Raw genomic sequence first — 17868 nt, forward strand, 5'->3', positions numbered from 1 at the left:
CACCACTTAATGGGTTTTCAATTGGTGCCACACCCGCCGGATGCTGCAACATGTATCAATCTGTGTAGACCATATTCAATATGAGATCCATGATTAATGGGCCCCTAATACAGCTAGGCATTATTGCTTCCGTGTCCCCGCAGCCTCGCTAAAGAAATCCATGTCTGGGACCCTGCATGATATCGTATACCGGAGCCAAAAACAAACGAACTATGATGACCGTATACCCTCCCCGGGCGGCTGCGGTGGCACTGCGGCAGCAACAGCAGCACACCAGGTGCTGATTGCTGGTCCAGAACCCTCCTCCTCAGCCATCTTCTGCACGAATGATGTCCGACTCCTGCGCTGTCGCCCGGCTATGATGTGATGCTGCGGTCATGTGACGGCGCCGCCGGCTGTCATGGTGCAGCTGCATTCTGCCTGAGTGCGATGCAGGTAGAGCCGGTGCCGGGAGACAGGGCGGATCTTTAGCAGGAGGATCACACAGACAGGGTGAGACACGCCGGGGGCTGGCTGCTGTTGCCCACCAGCACCTCGCCCAGTATGATGCAGCCCCTGCAGACAGTACATGCCCTGGGTGCACTGCTCACATGTCATCATGCTGTGCTTTATCAATAGGAAGCTGATGGTCTCCGTTCTGATTGTTTAGAAATAAACAGTAATAGGTTGTAAATAGCTTTGCAGAGTCACAATATTCCCACATCGTACTGTGCAAGCTACTAATGTTTCAGAGGCATCACTTTATGATAGTAAATGATGTGTTTGATTAAAATACTTTCATGAAGAGAATTTGATGATTTTATAGAATTAAGTGTATTATAATAAGTGTATAGAATTAAGTGTACTGATTCTATCCATTGCCTGCTATAATTTAGCGACCAACATATGGATATTTTCCACGATCCCTATAGGGAATGAATGGTGCAGGTACATGTATGAGCGCTACCTTGGGAACTAGATGGCCACCATATAGGAAACATGGCTTGGCTAATAAGAATAGTGCTGATCTTAAGGATAACAGGTGGTCCTATGCCACTGGTCACTTGGAAACCCATCTTCCTAATTCAGCCTGTCCCTTTCTTCATAATACATGCCAGTTGAAGCACTACTGCTGGCCATACACGCTGCGATATGGGCTTGCGTTCGGTGCTTAAATAGCAGGCATCGCATTGCATTGCCTGTGCATGCGTTGTGCATGCAATGCGATGAAAACAAAGTACAAAAAGTATGTGCAAGCACATACTTTTTGTACTGTGCGATGAGGTGCTGCGGGAGTGCGCACCTCAAAGCACATAACGCACAGCCCGCATCACAGCGTGTATGGGCTGCTTAACAAATATTATTGGCTGTTTGGATTGTTTTCTAGTATCCTGTACATAGGCAGGTATTCAATGCTGTGGGCGAGCGGCGACAGCGAGCAGAGCTTCCTGCTTGCTGTCACCCTGTCAGTATTCAACGCAGCCCCCTCATACGCCAATTTCCCCTCGCTCCATTTTTTGAGTGAGGGGGAATTGGCATATGCGGCTCCAGAAGCAGCGAGACTCGCGGCTAAATACAGTGAGTTTTCTGCATTAGCCGTGGGTCTCACTGTTTTGGGGATTTCCCCAGAACGAAGAATAGAGCGATCGGCCGGCGCGGGGGTTAAACCCCCTTGCTGGCCGCATTGATTAACTGCCATAGTGTTGTGGATGTTATGGCCATTGTTCAGATGATTTAAGAATCCTAAAGCAATTGCAAGCTGTTGTTAGTAAATTAAAATGATTGCAATGCTGTACACTAATACCAGCAAACATTATTTACTGTACACAGCTTTTCCTGTCTGAATCCGCTAACCATACATAATGGCTCCTCTGAAGGATGCTCAATTGGGAGCTTTCACCTTTTTTGCGTCGGCTCTCCCTCATGATGTCTGTGGAAGCAACGGCCTCCCTCTCACTCCAAATTCTATCAAAATCCTGGGGAGATTTCAAGTCCTCAAGACTATTGTCCACCCCAGACTGTGCCAGTATGTGGATATCTCTCGGGGTAAACATGGTAAGTTTTTTTTTTTTTTAATTGAGTCTTTATTTTTCATTTTTTAACAAACACATAAACAATATAAAATAATACGTTACATTACATATATCAGACAAGGCAGTCAATTATACAACATCATTAGGACTACGAGGAGGTAGAATCAGGACACCGATTACTAGGATACTAGGACATTACTTGGGGACAACCCCATAGATCAGGTGAAGAATGACATGGTTTTAGGGGCTTTAACTGGGGACAGGGAAAGGGGCATTGGATATCTTCCCGTTCAAACAGTTCTTTGGGCTTAACTTGGAGGAAGAGTGGAGGAACTAGGTATCTACAATATGATGCTCTATTGTTAAGAGGAATTCCTACTTATACCTGACTGGAGGGAAAGAGATATATACTAGTGATAGTCCAAATGGCTCTATACTGTTTTTTTTTTTTTTTTTTTTTTGCGTTAACAAAGTGAATATAGTCAGAAAGTGCAGAAGTGCTTTAAGTGCCTGGTGCTAATATACATAGGGCCGACACAGAATCGTGTAACCTTGGTGATCGGCCAGGATAGACATGTGAAGAAGTAGTGATTTAAGCTGTTTATTTTTTTTTTTTTTTTTTTTTTTTTTTTATATTTTGTTCATTTAAAGTGCAATATGTGCGGGGTCCGTAACCCTATTTAGGGCCTGATTCGGACGCCCGGTTAAAATTTGTAAGGGGTTAGGGATATCCTAGGCTAAAGCCCACGTCCCCTTGGCCCATGTAATTAATTGTGAGTTTGAGCTCTAGAGTAATGCTTAAAGTGACTCCAATTGATATGTTCAAAACGTGACATATGGACACTTTACCAACAAAAAAAAAAAAAAGGAGATAACTGAAAAGCCTTCACGTGTGAAACCCAGTATAGAGCCTTTAAAACTATGAGAAACTCATTATCCATCCTTTGCTAGACTATCCTTTAAATTGATAATAAACCGAGCTATGCCAGGGGTACCAGATCGATAGAAATTTTTCACTGCGCCCCGTAGAGGCATAATGAAATTTCTCGTGTTCATATGTGGTATTCACTAAGTTAAGCCATTCATTAAAAGGCGGCCCATTTTTTGCCATCCAGTAGCGAGCTATAACTACTTTGGCAATAGCAGTAAGATGTAGGAACAGAAGGCTCAACTCACTGGTCCTTTCCCCCTCCTTCCATAGCCCCATAACCAAATTAATATCAGAAAAATTACCCTGCATCTCTCCCAATCCTGAGAGCACCTGGCGGACCCTTTTCCAAAATTGGTCAACTTTTTCACACGTCCTCATTAAGTGCCAGAATGTTGCCCCGCTTTCGCCGCACTTTGGACAACTATCAGCCCCTGATCCCCTCATTTTTTTTATTCGTACTGGGGTCATATACGTACGATGTATGATATTAAACTGGACTTGCTGTACACGTATGGAGTTGGTTGCCTTTTTTTGAATTGCAAGGGCCTCCTGCCAGTTGCTCTCTTTAATAGCAGGAATATCAACTGCCCACTTCTGCATGAGTAGATTTAGCCCGTCGTCTGGGGCGATAGTAGTTAAATATCTATAGAGTTTTGACACCCTTTTGCGCGGGGTAAGTTTTCTCAGGAAGACTTTAATAGGGGTATCTATTAGCCATTGTTCCCTATCCCTTCCAAACCCGGAAATTGCGCTCCTCAGCTGTAGGAATCTATAGAACATAGACTTTGGAAGGGCATACTCCATCTGGAGCTGGGCAAAAGATTTAAAATTACCGTCCAGAAATAGCTGATCCAATGAGCTAATACCAAATTGTGACCATAGCCTTCCCCCTTGCTGTCTAGTGATCTCTGAGGACATGGGTAAGAGAAGAAACGATGATTCTGGATCCTGACCCCTAAACTTCTCTGAGGCACACACCATTCTCCAAATTCTCATAGCCTGAGAGACTATGGGAGGGTGGGATCTATTTAGTGATCCAGAAAAGAGGATCTGCATCGGGGTAACATTTGGATCTATACACTTTATGAGCCTGATTAATTCACTAGGCTGTTCTTCCGGTTTCACCCAAGTCCTCAGGTGGAGTAGCTGAGCAGCGATATAGTATCTCCTAAAGCTCGGTAGGGCCATACCCCCCTTATCCCGATCTCTGCATAGAGTGGCGAGTTTTACTCTAGGGCGCCTACCGCCCCAAATAAACGAGGACATCGTACTGTCCAGACTTCTGAAGTAATCGTCCTTGATATATACTGGGGAATGTTGAAGTAGGTACAGTATTTTGGGCAGAATTACCATCTTAATTAGATTCACCCGACCCTGCACCGTTAAGGGGAGCTTAGCCCAACACTTGAACTTAGATCTGGCTTCTTGTATCGCCGGGGTTATATTATCTTTTATAAAGTCCTCTGTTTCTACCGACACCTTAACACCCAGATATTTAAAACCCGTAGTCTTCACCAGTGGTACACCGAGCCCACAGCCACTCAAGGCGTCCTCTCCCACTATCATCAGGTGTGATTTGCCCCAGTTTACTGTGAGCCCCGAGAGTTCGCCAAAGCGACCGAGTTGCTCTATCACCGTTGGGAAATCTCTGTTTGGATCGGCCATCCCGACTAGAAGATCATCAGCATACAGGGATACGAGATTATATTTCAAATCTCTCCCAATATCTTCGCAATATAACTTAGCTCTTAACAGACAAGCCAAGGGCTCTATCGCTATGGCAAAAATCAGTGGGGAAAGGGGACAACCCTGCCGAGTCCCTCTAAACAGGGGAAATGGCTGGGATGTGTACCCATTAATTGAGACTCTGGCCCTAGGATTCTTATACATGAGCCTCAACCATTTGACAAAGCCCGGCCCAAACCCGAAAGCCTTCAAAGCACCCCATAAGTAGCCCCATTCAACGGAATCGAACGCCTTGTTCGCGTCGAATGAGGCTACCGCGGCGTTCAATCCCTTAATCTTCATATGTTGGATGTAGGAAAAAACCCTCCTGATATTAATCGTGGTGGATTTTCCACTCATGAACCCGGATTGGTCAGGGTGTACTATATCCTGGATTACTCTTCCCAAACGATTAGCCAATACCTTGGCGATTATTTTCGCGTCGGTGGGCATGAGAGAAATAGGCCTGTATGAGTCGACACTCATGGGATCTTTACCCTTCTTTAGAATAAAGACTATAGATGATTCTGCCATAGAGGATGGAAGATCGTCTTCCATCATCATGGCGTTACAAAGGACTACCAGACGAGGAGTCAGAGCTTTGTCAAATTTTCGGTACATCTCACCAGGCAAGCCATCCAGTCCGGGGGCCTTTCCCAGGGGAAGGGAGTTAATTACCCCCTCCACTTCTTCACTCGTGATGGGGGCATCTAGGAGGGTTTGGGCGTCCTGCGATAGTGTGGGGAGGTGTAGACCCAGAAAAAACTGCGTCAACTCCTCCTCACTGGATTTCTGGGCTGATTGATAAACTTTTCCAAAATGGTTGACGAATTCCTCGACTATATCTGGAGTTGATGACCGAATTTGGCCTTGTTCAGTTCTAATGCTAGAAATAATGTTTGAAGGCTTATCCATCTTGAGCAAAAAAGCCATGAATTTTCCGGCTTTATCCGAACCAGTGTACCACTGGTGAGAGCCCACTATAAGCCTACGATAATTGACTTCTTGTAAGTATTCTAACCACTCTGTCTGAGTCCTTTGCCATTCCACCCTGTCAAGATCTAAATTACTAACTTGATAGACTCTTTCTAAGTCAAGAGTTCTTGCCTCTAAATCACCTGCCTTCCTTCGATGAAGCCCCTTCAAAAACGAAATTTTTTTAATAAACACCCCCCGTAGGTAAGCTTTAAATGCGTCCCATACATTAATACTGGACGATGAGCCGTCGTTGTACTGGAAGAAAGACAAGATTTCTGCCTCGATCTCTTCCTGATTTAACTGGGGGAGCCAGTAGGGCTGAAGCTTCCAATACCTAAATCCAACGGGTTCTGCCAAATCAAGCTGCATGACAAGGGGCGAGTGGTCCGAAATCCCGCGGGCCTTATATTCGATATGGGTGATCCTATTTAATAGGGTATCTGAAACAAAGATTAGATCAATCCTGGAGAATACACCATGGGTGGGGGAGTAACACGAAAATTGGCTGGTTGCCGGATATCGCAATCTCCATGGATCACTCCACCCAATCCCCTTAATAAACTCTGCAAATCTACTCTCCCCTTTACTAACAGATTTATTGGATTTTCCCCATCTATCCATTTGTGGTGACATTATATTGTTAAAGTCTCCCAAACAAATCAAATGGTTAGTGGGGAAAAGAGTGGTGAACTCCACTGCTGCCCTCAGCACATCGTATGAAAAGGGGGGAGGGATATATACTACCATCAGGCTCACATCTACATGATTAATACTGGCATCCAGAAAAATGTATCTACCCCCAGGGTCGATCTTAGTGGTACGAGTCTCAAAAACTACTGTTTTCTTAACTAAGATAGAAACCCCCCTAGATGCTGTTGAACAGGGGGCATGGAAAACTGAACCCACCCAGGGGCGTTTTAACGATAGTAATCTATCCCCACAAAGGTGAGTCTCCTGAAGGCAGATAATATCCGCGTCCAGGGATTTACAATGGTTTAGGACTAGTGAGCGTTTCACTTTGTCATTGAGACCTCTAACGTTCCATGTTAAAAATTTAGTCATCCCCACAATGCCTTTCGATGTCCCCTATAAACTTGACCATGGGAACTCTCCTCCCACGCTTCCCAAATCTCCTTCCTCCCTCCAGATAAACTGCCTTAAGACATGACACATAACAAACATACAAACACCCTGCAATAACCCCACCCCCCCCCCCCCACCCTGTACAGCCCATCACCCCTGGCGTACCTGGATCCCTACTCCCCCCTTCTAAGCTCCACCCCAAGCTTGTATCTCTAAGGGCTAATTAATATATGGCCACCCATGGCGTGGCCGGCTCTCCCCTCTTTTCTTAACAAAGTATTTTTCTCTTTTATTACTTTTCCCGTTATCCCCCCCTCCCCCCCCCCACACGTGAAAAACTCAGCAATAATATCAATGATACAATGTATGACCGGCAGACCGTCAGAAACACAAATAATCATCCTGATCCGCTAGTTGAATGAAGGGCCCCCACCAAGGTAGGGGCCACTCAACCAACCCACGGCGTCGGCAGGGGGTGAAGAGAAGTATAGTTTACCCATTGACCCAATTCACCTTTTCAAGGGATACAATATAGAATATTCTAGCTCAAACTGCCTGAGCCTACTTTGTTATCCCTGAATTTTGCACATACATTACCCACTATCCCCCCCTCCCCTCCCCCATACAAGAAAGATCAGCAAGAATATCAAAAATAAATTATATAACTGGCGGACCGCCATATGAAAGGGCAGTCAAAGCCCAAGTAGTCGTGCGATTCCGCAAGTTGGCGAGACGGCCCGCACCATGGCAGAGGCCATCCAGCCAACCGGCGGGACCGGCAGAGATAAGGAAAAATTTAAATTATTTCTATTAATATCACTTCACCGTTTCAAGGGATTCAGCATGGAGAATTTTTGATCAAGCTGTCTACGCCTTGCTATGATATCCCTGAATTTTGCACATACTTTTCCCGCAATCCCGCCCTCCCCTCCCTTATGCAGAAGAAATCTATAAAAATGTAGAAAAAACATTATATAGCTGGCGGTCTGCTATACAATGAGACAGTCAAAACACAAGTAATCATGCAAGTCCGCCAGTTGGCAAGGGGGCCCGCCCCAAGGCAGGAGCCATCCAGCCAACCCACGGTATCAACAGAGGAGGAGAAGAATTTGAATTTAAATTCACAATTTCAAGGGATACGACATAGAGTATTTTAGAACCGGCTGCCTGAGCCTTGCTTTGATATCCCTAATTTTTAGACATACTTTTCCCGCTATCCCCCCCTCCCCTCCCCCGTGCGAGAAAGATCAGCAATAATATCAAAAAAAAAAAAAAACAATATTTAAGTGGCAGACTTCAATGTAATAAGACAGTCCAGACGGAACCAATCATGCGAGTCCGCTAGTTGGCGAGAGGGCCCACACCAGGGTATGAGCCATCCAGCCAAACCGCGGCATCAGCAGGGGTGAAGAAAAATTTTGTTGTTCCGTTGACTTCAATTCTTAGTTTCGATGGATACAGCATGGAATATTTTAAATCAAGCTGCCTGAGCCTTGCTTTGATATCTCTGAACTTTGCACGTTCCCGTTGAATGTCAATGGGGAAGTCTGGAAAGGCCGATATTTTCTTGCCCATATGCCCAAAGTCTGCCTTGTTCCTAGCTGAACGCAGAATACAGTCCCGATCTCTAAAGTTGAGAATTCTGGCTATTATTGTGCGTGGTGGACCCCCTGGAGGAGCAGGACGGGACGGCACACGGTGAGCTCTTTCAATCACGAATTGTGGTGAAAACACCTCCCTCCCGAATTCCTGCACTAGCCATGTCTCGAGAAATTTTTCGGGATTGCTGCCTTCCACCCTTTCTTCGAATCCAATGAACCTTACGTTATTGCGTCGAAGCCTCCCTTCAAAGTCTGACACTTTAAGTCTCATGTCTAACAATTGGCCGGACATAGATTTAACTTGAACTTGGAGAGGAGCCATAGCATCCTCTAATGATGATACACGATTCTCCACCTCTGTGACCCTTTCCCTGATCACTTGAGCATCCTGCCGTAGCAAGGAAATATCAGCTTGGACTTTGTTAATCTGCACCATCAGATTGGTTTCACATGAATTAACTGCATCTAGTACCTGCTGCAGTGAAACCTCCGTGGGTCGTGTTTCGGCCGACACTTTGGACGGGGTTGTCTGAGGGGTATTAATCTGGGAGCTATTTGCTGCCTGAGTCTGTGACCGTGCATATTTTTCTAAGCGAGCTGCGGCCGCAGTCTGGCCGGTCTTCCCCATCTTTGCACGTATTCTAGCTCTTTCTTGTTGCTGCTGTAACCCCCTGTATCTTAACCCCCCAGAAATGGGAACAGTGTATTGATACAAATGTCCAAATCCCCACTCGTTTCTCTATAGGAAGACAAAACAGTTCAGGCAAGGCGCCTACAGAGATCCTTGAAAAAAAAAAACAAAAGAAAAAAATCAAAAAGACAAGATACCTTTATCCCAATGATAAGGGATCTGGAGGGTTAGGTCAGCAATAGATGGTACAGGCCCACACTTCACCAGGTTGCCAACTTTTTAGTATGCAGTATACAACTTCACTGAGGCGTTTGCAGCAGGTGGTGAAACTGGGGGGGGGTCAGGTCAGCGGGGAAAAGTGCAGACTCTTGCGGCACCTTCAGTCGTGGTATGCGACTTCCCCTAGGTGCTTGCCACTGGAAACTGGAGAAAAAACTTCCACTTGAGTTTTGACTTCGCTGTTTAGGGGTGGTAGCCAAGCAGTCTTATACCCCAAGACGTAGCTGTGACTAGAGATGGTTTGTCACAGATTACGAATACGCTTTCACTGAGCCATGTGCCGTACTGCACCGCTCCCTCTGGTGGCCGCGATATCACTGTGGGGAGTCGGGGAGGGTTGAATGGGGATAATTGAATGGGGATTGCTGACCGTTCCCCTTCTGTCGCCGTGCTGGAGTGGTAGCAGCTGGTGTCCCCCAACGGCCACGCCGCGGGAAGTCGCCGAAAAGGAATTTGCTAGAGGGGCCGCGACAGACCTCCTCTCTCTCGGTCTCTGCACCGGCGTCTCCCGGCGGCGTTTCTCACCCGGCAGTGATGTGTGCTGCGTGAGGTCAGCCGGAAGAAGAAGAAGCCGGGTGCGTCCTTACGGCTACACGCCGCTCCAATGCCACACACCAGCCGACAGAATTGCAGAGGAGAGCCGGAGAGACCGAAGGCGCGTGGTCACGGGAACAGCAGCCTCCAACCGTAAGATGGTCTTTCAGCGGTCTTTCAGTATTAGTTGTAGCCGGGCATGGGGATGCTTTGCTGGGTCTCTCACGTGCGCATGAGGCGGGAGAGGGACGGGGTCCAGGAGAGAGCCGGCATCGACCTCCCTCACGCTAACGCCTCCGTGGCCACGCCCAGATCCCTGAGGAGATTCCCTGTCCCCCCCATGGTAAGTTAGTATTACTTCAAACTTTGCTTTCCATACTAACATTTGCTTTTTATAAAAAGCCTAATGCAGTCAGTTGGAAATGAATGACAAATTTGCCGTGTACACAAGGTGTGATTTGGCCAGGAAATTTTGACTAGATAGTCAATATCACCTAAAATGTTAGTCAGAATCACTCTAGGTGTACACTGTGGGCAATAACGATGTACAGCTCCATGGTGTCACCATTGCCCAACCAAATTGGCTGTGCAGACAAGTCCGTTTTGACTAGACTCCGCACAGTCTATTTGGCTGTAGAAACAGGTTAGTACTGTAGCTGGGGAAGGCAGCCGACTATCTCCAGCGGCTACTTAATTTTGACTCCGCTAAATCTTAGTCAAAATCTCCTAGCCAAAATGCATGTGTGCACCCCTTTAGAGGACAGACTCCATTAATTGGAAGTTTCCATTGAAGCCATGTGAGACGTGGTATGCATGTTGTGTAAGCATCATATGTACTATTAAAGTTCTTAGGTATGTCACTGCAGTCTGAGAACTGATGATCTTTTATGATATATATATTTTTTATACTTTTGAAAGAAATTATATAATGGGTACCCTCTACCAGGGTTGCATAAAAATTGGATGGGGAAAAAAACAGATTTATTTGATTTAAATCTGTATTTTCTTTATTTAAAATTAATTTTTTGGGGATTTAAATTAGATTTTCTTATTCATTTTTTAAGTAAATGGTTTTCATTTTAGATTTTTACAGATTGTTTTAGAAATACATGAACAATTGTTGAAGTGAAAACATGTACATGTCTTTGTCAATGTCCTCATGTTTGTCAACAGAAAAGGCAACCAGCTGGTCATACATCAGAAAGGCATGATTGTGTCCAGGGCTTAAAGTGGTCCCAGAGAGGTGGTGGAACTAATGTACCCTGCCACGGACCCCCCCCCCCCCCAATTAGGTGGAGCCCCGGGTACTGCCAGGGTTTTTGGCACCCCATGCAACCTATAAACTTTATGCCATACCTCTGATACTTTATAAAGGGACAGTGATCTCCAAATTATTCCCAATTTAAATTATGCAACAAAGTAGCACAATCATATTCACATTACACCACATGTAGTGACCCTGATTCATCTTACAGCACAAAGTAGTGCTCCTTATTCATGTTATGACACATAAGTGTCTCTTTTACATCTATGCACACAGTAGTATCCCTTGCACATAATGCCTACAGTAGTATTGATTATACACATAATGCCCACAGCAGCAGTACCCCTAGCAAAAAATGCAGTAAAAGCCCATTTCATATATCTGACATAAGACACATATCTGTCCCCTTCTGTCCAGCAGCTACCTCTCCTCTGATATTCACCTGAGCAGTGGTGACAGCATGACATCACATACGCCGTGCCAGAAAAGGAAGCCGCTGGAACCGGCTATTCTGTTGGAACTACTGTCCAGGGCTGTGGTTCAGGTGGAACTCAGTTCCCCCTACCATTATAGGTGGTGGAACTCAGTTCCCCCGAGTTCCCCCTCACTTTAACCCCTGATTGTGTCCAGATGCCCCTTCAACTCCCCAGCAGAATTGGTGGTTTTTGGACACAAATGTGCACACAATCCATCGTTCAATCCAGCTGCTGCATACAACCAAGCGGCCAGTGCTCATTGCCAAGGGTTAATAGTCATTGCCAGGGTCTGATGCCTGTTGCCAGGGGTTGTTTCCCATTGCCCGGGCTTAATGCCTGTTGCCAGGGGTTAATGCTCATTGCCAAGGGGTTGCATAGCGCTGTGCTTCCTGTCAAATTTGATCTCTAGCAACTGTCTCTTCTGAGGCGGGGAAGGCAGGGAAGGTGGCAGACCAGTTGAATGATCGATTGCATGTGCTTAAAAGCACATGCAATGTGGTCCTTATCACGGCTGATCACACATGCAGCATGTCTGATCTGCAGACCAGCCGTTCGACCTGCAGGACCGCGCATTGCACAATTGTGTGCACATAATCTGCATGCAATGCTTCTTATAACTCCACAGGTTGTATGGGGGCCTTTAGTACATTTTAAAAATCCTTTCCATTCCTGCACTTGATGAATCTGCAGTGAATGTCTGCTTCAGATTTGCTACAGAAGTGTGTAACTGAAGTTGAGCTGCGCAGGACAGCCACCAGGCTAGAGGAGGTATTTGGTGTCCACTTCAAAAATGCATGGTGCAAATGGTTTCATGGATGCACTACAAGTTGATGATGACTGGCATAATTTTACGATGATTGGCATGTGCAAACTCTATCTCAATTTCAGCAGGACTAGCTTTTTCCCCCCTGTACCTAGGATCAAGTAGATTAGCCAGCAAGTAGGCACATCTGAGTGCAATATTAGCTCTGGCCTTCACCATCTTTACTACATTGCTGTGATGTCCAATCTCTTCAAGATCATCTATCAGCTTCTTACACACTTGTACAAACTCACTGATAGGCCACCTACACATCTATCTATTTCTTAACATAAGTTGTAGTTTGTTAATGTTTTGATTTAAATAATGATTTGATTTAAATTGTTTTATTTAAATCATGCAACCCTGCCCAGGGCTGCCACTAGAAATTGTGGGGCCGGTACTGACTTCTAGACCGGTGCCCCCCTCTGCTCCTCTGCTGACCGCAGGCTATTCAGGGCTATTCACCCCACCCACATACATACATACATACATACATACATACATACATACATACATACATACACACAACACACTCTGCATACATAAATACAGTATTCTCTCTCACACACCAGCACTGCACATAGATATCATACATACGTACACACATACATACAAACACACACACTACATATACATACATACATACACACACAGCATACATAACACACACACACGACACACTGCTTAGATACATACATAACTCATACAGCATACATTCATAAATACACACACACACACAACATATAGATATACTGTACACAGTAAATGCGGCAGAAGGGAGACTGGGCCGCCCGGGTGTCCCAGGCCCAGATACACAACTGGGGGACTCCGGGCGAAAAGCTGGTAGGCTCCGGGCGACAGTGAGATGGCTCCGAATGACCGCGCACATGACAGGAGCCGGGCAGAGGAGGGGTGAGACCGGAGTGCCGGACCAAGCGGATTCTGGCACTTCCGGCTCTGTCAGCGAGGGCAGCTCAGTGGGAGGGTGCTGTGGGCAGAATGAATGGCCCCGGGCCCTTCACTGACTGGGCCCGGGACAGCTGTGCCCGCAGCACCCCCCTGTCGGCGGCCCTGACCCTGCCTTCAACCCATGTAGACTGTGTGTGCATAACATACAATCTGAATGTTTTGTATGGTCACTGGGCCTATATACAGGCTTATATGTATTCTGCATGCCTGTGACTTCTCACCAGTCAGACCAATTTAAGTGATATTACTACTGCCAATGTGCTTCTAAGTGACTTTTTTTCAAACCTATGTCCTTTAGGAAATGATTGGTTGGAGCAATGAATCCATGATACCAAGAAAATCGCTCATTGTTAAATCTGCCCCATGTGTGTTACTACCTAATGTGTACTGTATGTACGTATGCCAGTGCTGGTAGCAGAATTGGCCAGCTAGTCCCTTAGTGATAAAGTATATAATGAATTTATCATGTATAGTCGGGATGACCTGAGGGCAGTATAAGAAGTCTGAAGGATACCGAGGGCAGTGTGATGGCTCAGAAACATTAGGAAGCTGAACACTGTAGCTGACTACAAATAGCTGTCTTTGTTGCTGACTGCTCCAGTGTATGAGCTATAGTTATTGACATGCATATTTTCTATCTTATAATATTTATCTTGATAATTGGAGATTTTGACCTCATTTTATTTGAGTTCTGAATGTCTTGTTGAATAAAGTTAATATACAGGGGTGTCCTCACCATCTGTAGTTGTCTGGATATTGGAGTAATAACTGTAATATCTAAGCTTTCTGTGGGAGATATGGGTGTAATGCAGGTACTGTCAAATAAAAGTTCCAAGAATGGTACAGCCCATACATAAATGGCTAATGACAATAAAAAAGACACAATGTTTGCATCAGCTGTGTCCTAAAATAAACTATTAATCATTAGCAAAAGCTTTTGCTGGGTACAATATAAAACTCCCATTCTACTAGTGACATAAGATTCTGTGGCAGGTTTCTTTGATGGGATGATTGTTCTTGACAAATACTTTAATGGTGGGGCCATTTTGGGCATATTACAAGATGCCATTTCCCGTGCAGTAAACTTGGCTCATTGACCAGATGCAATCATGTGCATGGATTATTAAGGCACACAGGAATGTAAAGGGTGGGGATACATTGGGATTGAGATCAGTTATCCCGATGTCTTCTCTGTTCTCAGGAAGGTGTGTATGTGATCATCGTTATTTAGCCGTGGTCATAGTGCACCGTGCGATTCAGCTCAGCCCGGAACGAGCCCTTAGAGGGCATTCAAGCTCCTTTTACACTAAGTAAAAGTTTCCCTATAAAACATTTATAATATGTGATCCAGACATGGGATTAAATAGGTGGATATGTTCTGGACAGCATCAGGAATCTTCATCAGAAGACTTCAGGAATGCTGCGGATGAGAGTTGGAATTTAATATATAAACAGGCTCAGGCTCTTAGTATGAGAACTCAGTGTGGGTATAGTATATGGGTATTCGTGTGTTGTCCTTTGTTTTTCCTTGTAGCGAAGGATATTTCCAGGCCACATAAACCATACCTCCATATTTCATTACCTTGGAAAGCGAAGCATATCTGTAACTGAGGCAGAGGAATCTGTTACAGCACAACTACTTTCTAATTGCTTTTCCAGATGCATGGTCTTTCATCACCTCTAGAACACTGAGCGCATTTAATGTTCACTGACAATTGTCTTTATTGCAGGCTCAGCCATCTATTGTTCCACTTACATTTTATATTCTTTTCCATACTCACCGCGGATCAGAAACCTCACCGTGGATTACACGAGCTGAGGAAAGGGCCCAACAGGGATTGATTTTCGCTCTGGCTGTGCTCACGCTAAGTATGTAGTTTAATACAGCTGTCTGTAGACGCCTCTTCCGCTGGTGCAGATAAATGCTTAACATGGAAAGGTTCCTTCTGTACTAAAGGTACCTGTGACATCTGACACATGCATAGTCAATGAATCTTTTATTCATTGCACAGCCTATGGCCAATGGATGCTTTTCAGCAGCATGGAGCACCACTTTATTTCCATAGACTCTAGGTTTTGGGCTTTGTTTTCAATTTAATATTCCTATTATTTCACATTAGGAAGGAAATGCTCCATGTGTTCTATGCTACATCTTATATGGACTGTACTAGGAACAATGGACCACATTGGGACCTGATAACTGAGCTGTGAATCTCCAGAGCCCAGCAATCAAGTAACCGCCGCCCCACCAGAGTCCCCGTCCCTGTGCAATTCGTTTGCGGCTGCGCACACAGGGCAACTCCTATTTGCAATCACTCACCATTGAATTGTTTTCCCCCTGTTCGCAGCCACTGAGTAAGTCTAGACTTACCCAGCACTGCAATCACCGTGGGGATGGAGGAGCTTGTTGATTGGTACTTTAACTGTCATTTTTCCAATACCTGGGCAGATGTATGAAGTGTCGTTAAGGGGGAGAAAGGGTAACAGCACATGTTATGTGCACTGATAACACTTCGCCCCCATGTTTGAAGGAGCTGGTGTGTGCCCAATGACAGGGTATGCGCCCCTGTCCATAGCAGCGCTGCTATCTAAATGATGGCAGGCCGATACGCAGGGTGAATGTATGAACGGTCAGCAGCGCTATACCTGCTCCACCAGCAGCAGGGTGGCAAAGCTCTATCTTCACAGTAGGTACGGAGCTGACCCTGCTGCTGGCTCTGGGCTGCGCTGGAGATCTCGTGTGAGTAGCGAGATCCCGCACATGACCAGTCAATGGGACATCGCTGGAGGGGGGAGTTTACACTCTGCTTCAGCAGACAAGATGTTAATACATCTTGTTGATGTCCCTTCCTGATTCACCTTGTTAATGAGGCGAAGCTATGCGTCATTATAATACATCTGCCCCACAGCCTGTAATATAATCTCTCCAAACGTTGAAAAATCTCCATCTAAGTACATTCATACTGATGTATGTCTAATTAAAAATATGGGTATATTAAAAATGGCTGCACTACTCTTTAAATATATTTTTAAAACGATTGTGAGGAGGGAAGACCATGGATGGGATGCATCAAACATCGCATTTTGAATGCAGTCCCACCACTCAAAAGAAGCATAGCAGCATTTAGTAACGCTGTATGCTTGAATAGAGTTGCAAAGAGTTGACCTTTTTAATGTTAGCACTTCCAGGTATTTGCAGGTCTCGCCTGGCGCACTTGCTTCAAGGAACACTGGGAGGGATCTTATTGGATCCCTCTCAGAGAACTGCATTTTCAGAGGTTTGACTATATTTTTTAGCTTTGATGCATTCTGCCCCATGTGAGAATAATGATGCATTAAGCTATTTTGCACTTTATGTAATTTAAGGTCACCCGACCAACTGAATAACTTAGGGAACCTTATACAAAATACATCTTGCAGGACTGCATCGGTAGTAAACTGCCTGCATTACTCACTGCATTGCTTCTTACAAACATTACAGATGTTTTTTATTAAGATGTAAATTTGGTTAAAGTATTTACATATTTAGTGTAAAGTCAGTTGAATTTGCTAATCTAATTTGCATACTTAAATAATATAGTAGCTGTCTGAAGAAATTATCCATTAATCTCTAGTGATTGAACTCTAATATATGTCTATGTATGTGTTTGTGCTTTTGGGAATTTAGATTGTAAGCTCCAGTGGAACATTAACTAAAATGAATGACAAATGTTTTCATTACAGTACTAAATAAGTAATAATAATAATTATAATAATAATAATAATAATCTATTTTAAATTGCCATGGTAGTGTCCACAGAATTTACTATTGTGAAAGCAGAACTCTTGGAGATTGAAAATAACCTTAAATATACTGGGGGGGTATGCAATCTGGGATCACGGCTGTTGATCCCCGCCGACAGCCGTTATCCTGGCCCGAAAACGGCCGTGGATTGTTGATCTGCGGCCCAGATAACGACAATCCATGGCCGTTATTGGCAGAACGGGGCCGACAGCTTCTGAAGTCGGGCCCATTCTGCCGTGATCCCGCTTCGATGCTATCATTAAAGACAGCATTGAATAGGGAGCCGCTGCTATTTCCCAGGTCGGAAATAGCGGTGGCCCACTGTGAAGAATACTTTTACAAACAAATGTGCATGCAACCAGATTCACCCTCAATTGGATCCCACCACCTCCAAGGGAGCTTGTCTATACATGTGGTTAGCTAGTCAAAAGGATTAGCGTTGTTAGCGCATACTGCATGGAATTCATAGCTACGCATGCTAGTCCCTGGAAGAAATACCATTTGTACTTCACAGATGTTAAAGACACTGTTCTCAATAAGGATGGCCTGGCAACCATTTGCGAAAAAAATATTGCATTGAGTCCAAAATATACATTGTATTAAAATAAATAACTAAAAGTACAATTTCATTAAATCCATTTGAAGTCCAGTTTCTGGACAGTCACTAGTTATAAGATCATTTACAGTGCATGTCATACGTTTATGCGGTCACTGTTTCCATCCTTATGTTTTGTGGCTTCCTCTGCTATGCTATTGCTGATTACAGTGTTCAGTCCTGAAACACTTGCGCTATTACTGC

The 17868-nt window shown here is 44.8% G+C and overlaps 1 protein-coding gene across 1 annotated transcript in view; it reads left to right on the plus strand.

Annotated features, from left to right (window-relative positions):
- Window positions 1-309: 309 nt before the first annotated feature.
- The window catches only part of TBCK (TBC1 domain containing kinase), a 308853-nt gene continuing 291294 nt past the window's right edge, over window positions 310-17868 (plus strand). Inside the window, exons 1-2 of the mRNA XM_083178707.1 lie at window positions 310-492; window positions 1810-2034. Coding sequence (XP_083034833.1) covers window positions 1842-2034 — 193 coding nt within the window. The 5' untranslated portion in view covers window positions 310-492; window positions 1810-1841. The remainder of the gene's footprint in view (window positions 493-1809; window positions 2035-17868) is intronic.

The sequence above is a fragment of the Crinia signifera genome, chromosome 1 (assembly GCF_055691185.1).
Source record: "Crinia signifera chromosome 1, ASM5569118v1, whole genome shotgun sequence".
Taxonomy (NCBI): domain Eukaryota; kingdom Metazoa; phylum Chordata; class Amphibia; order Anura; family Myobatrachidae; genus Crinia; species Crinia signifera.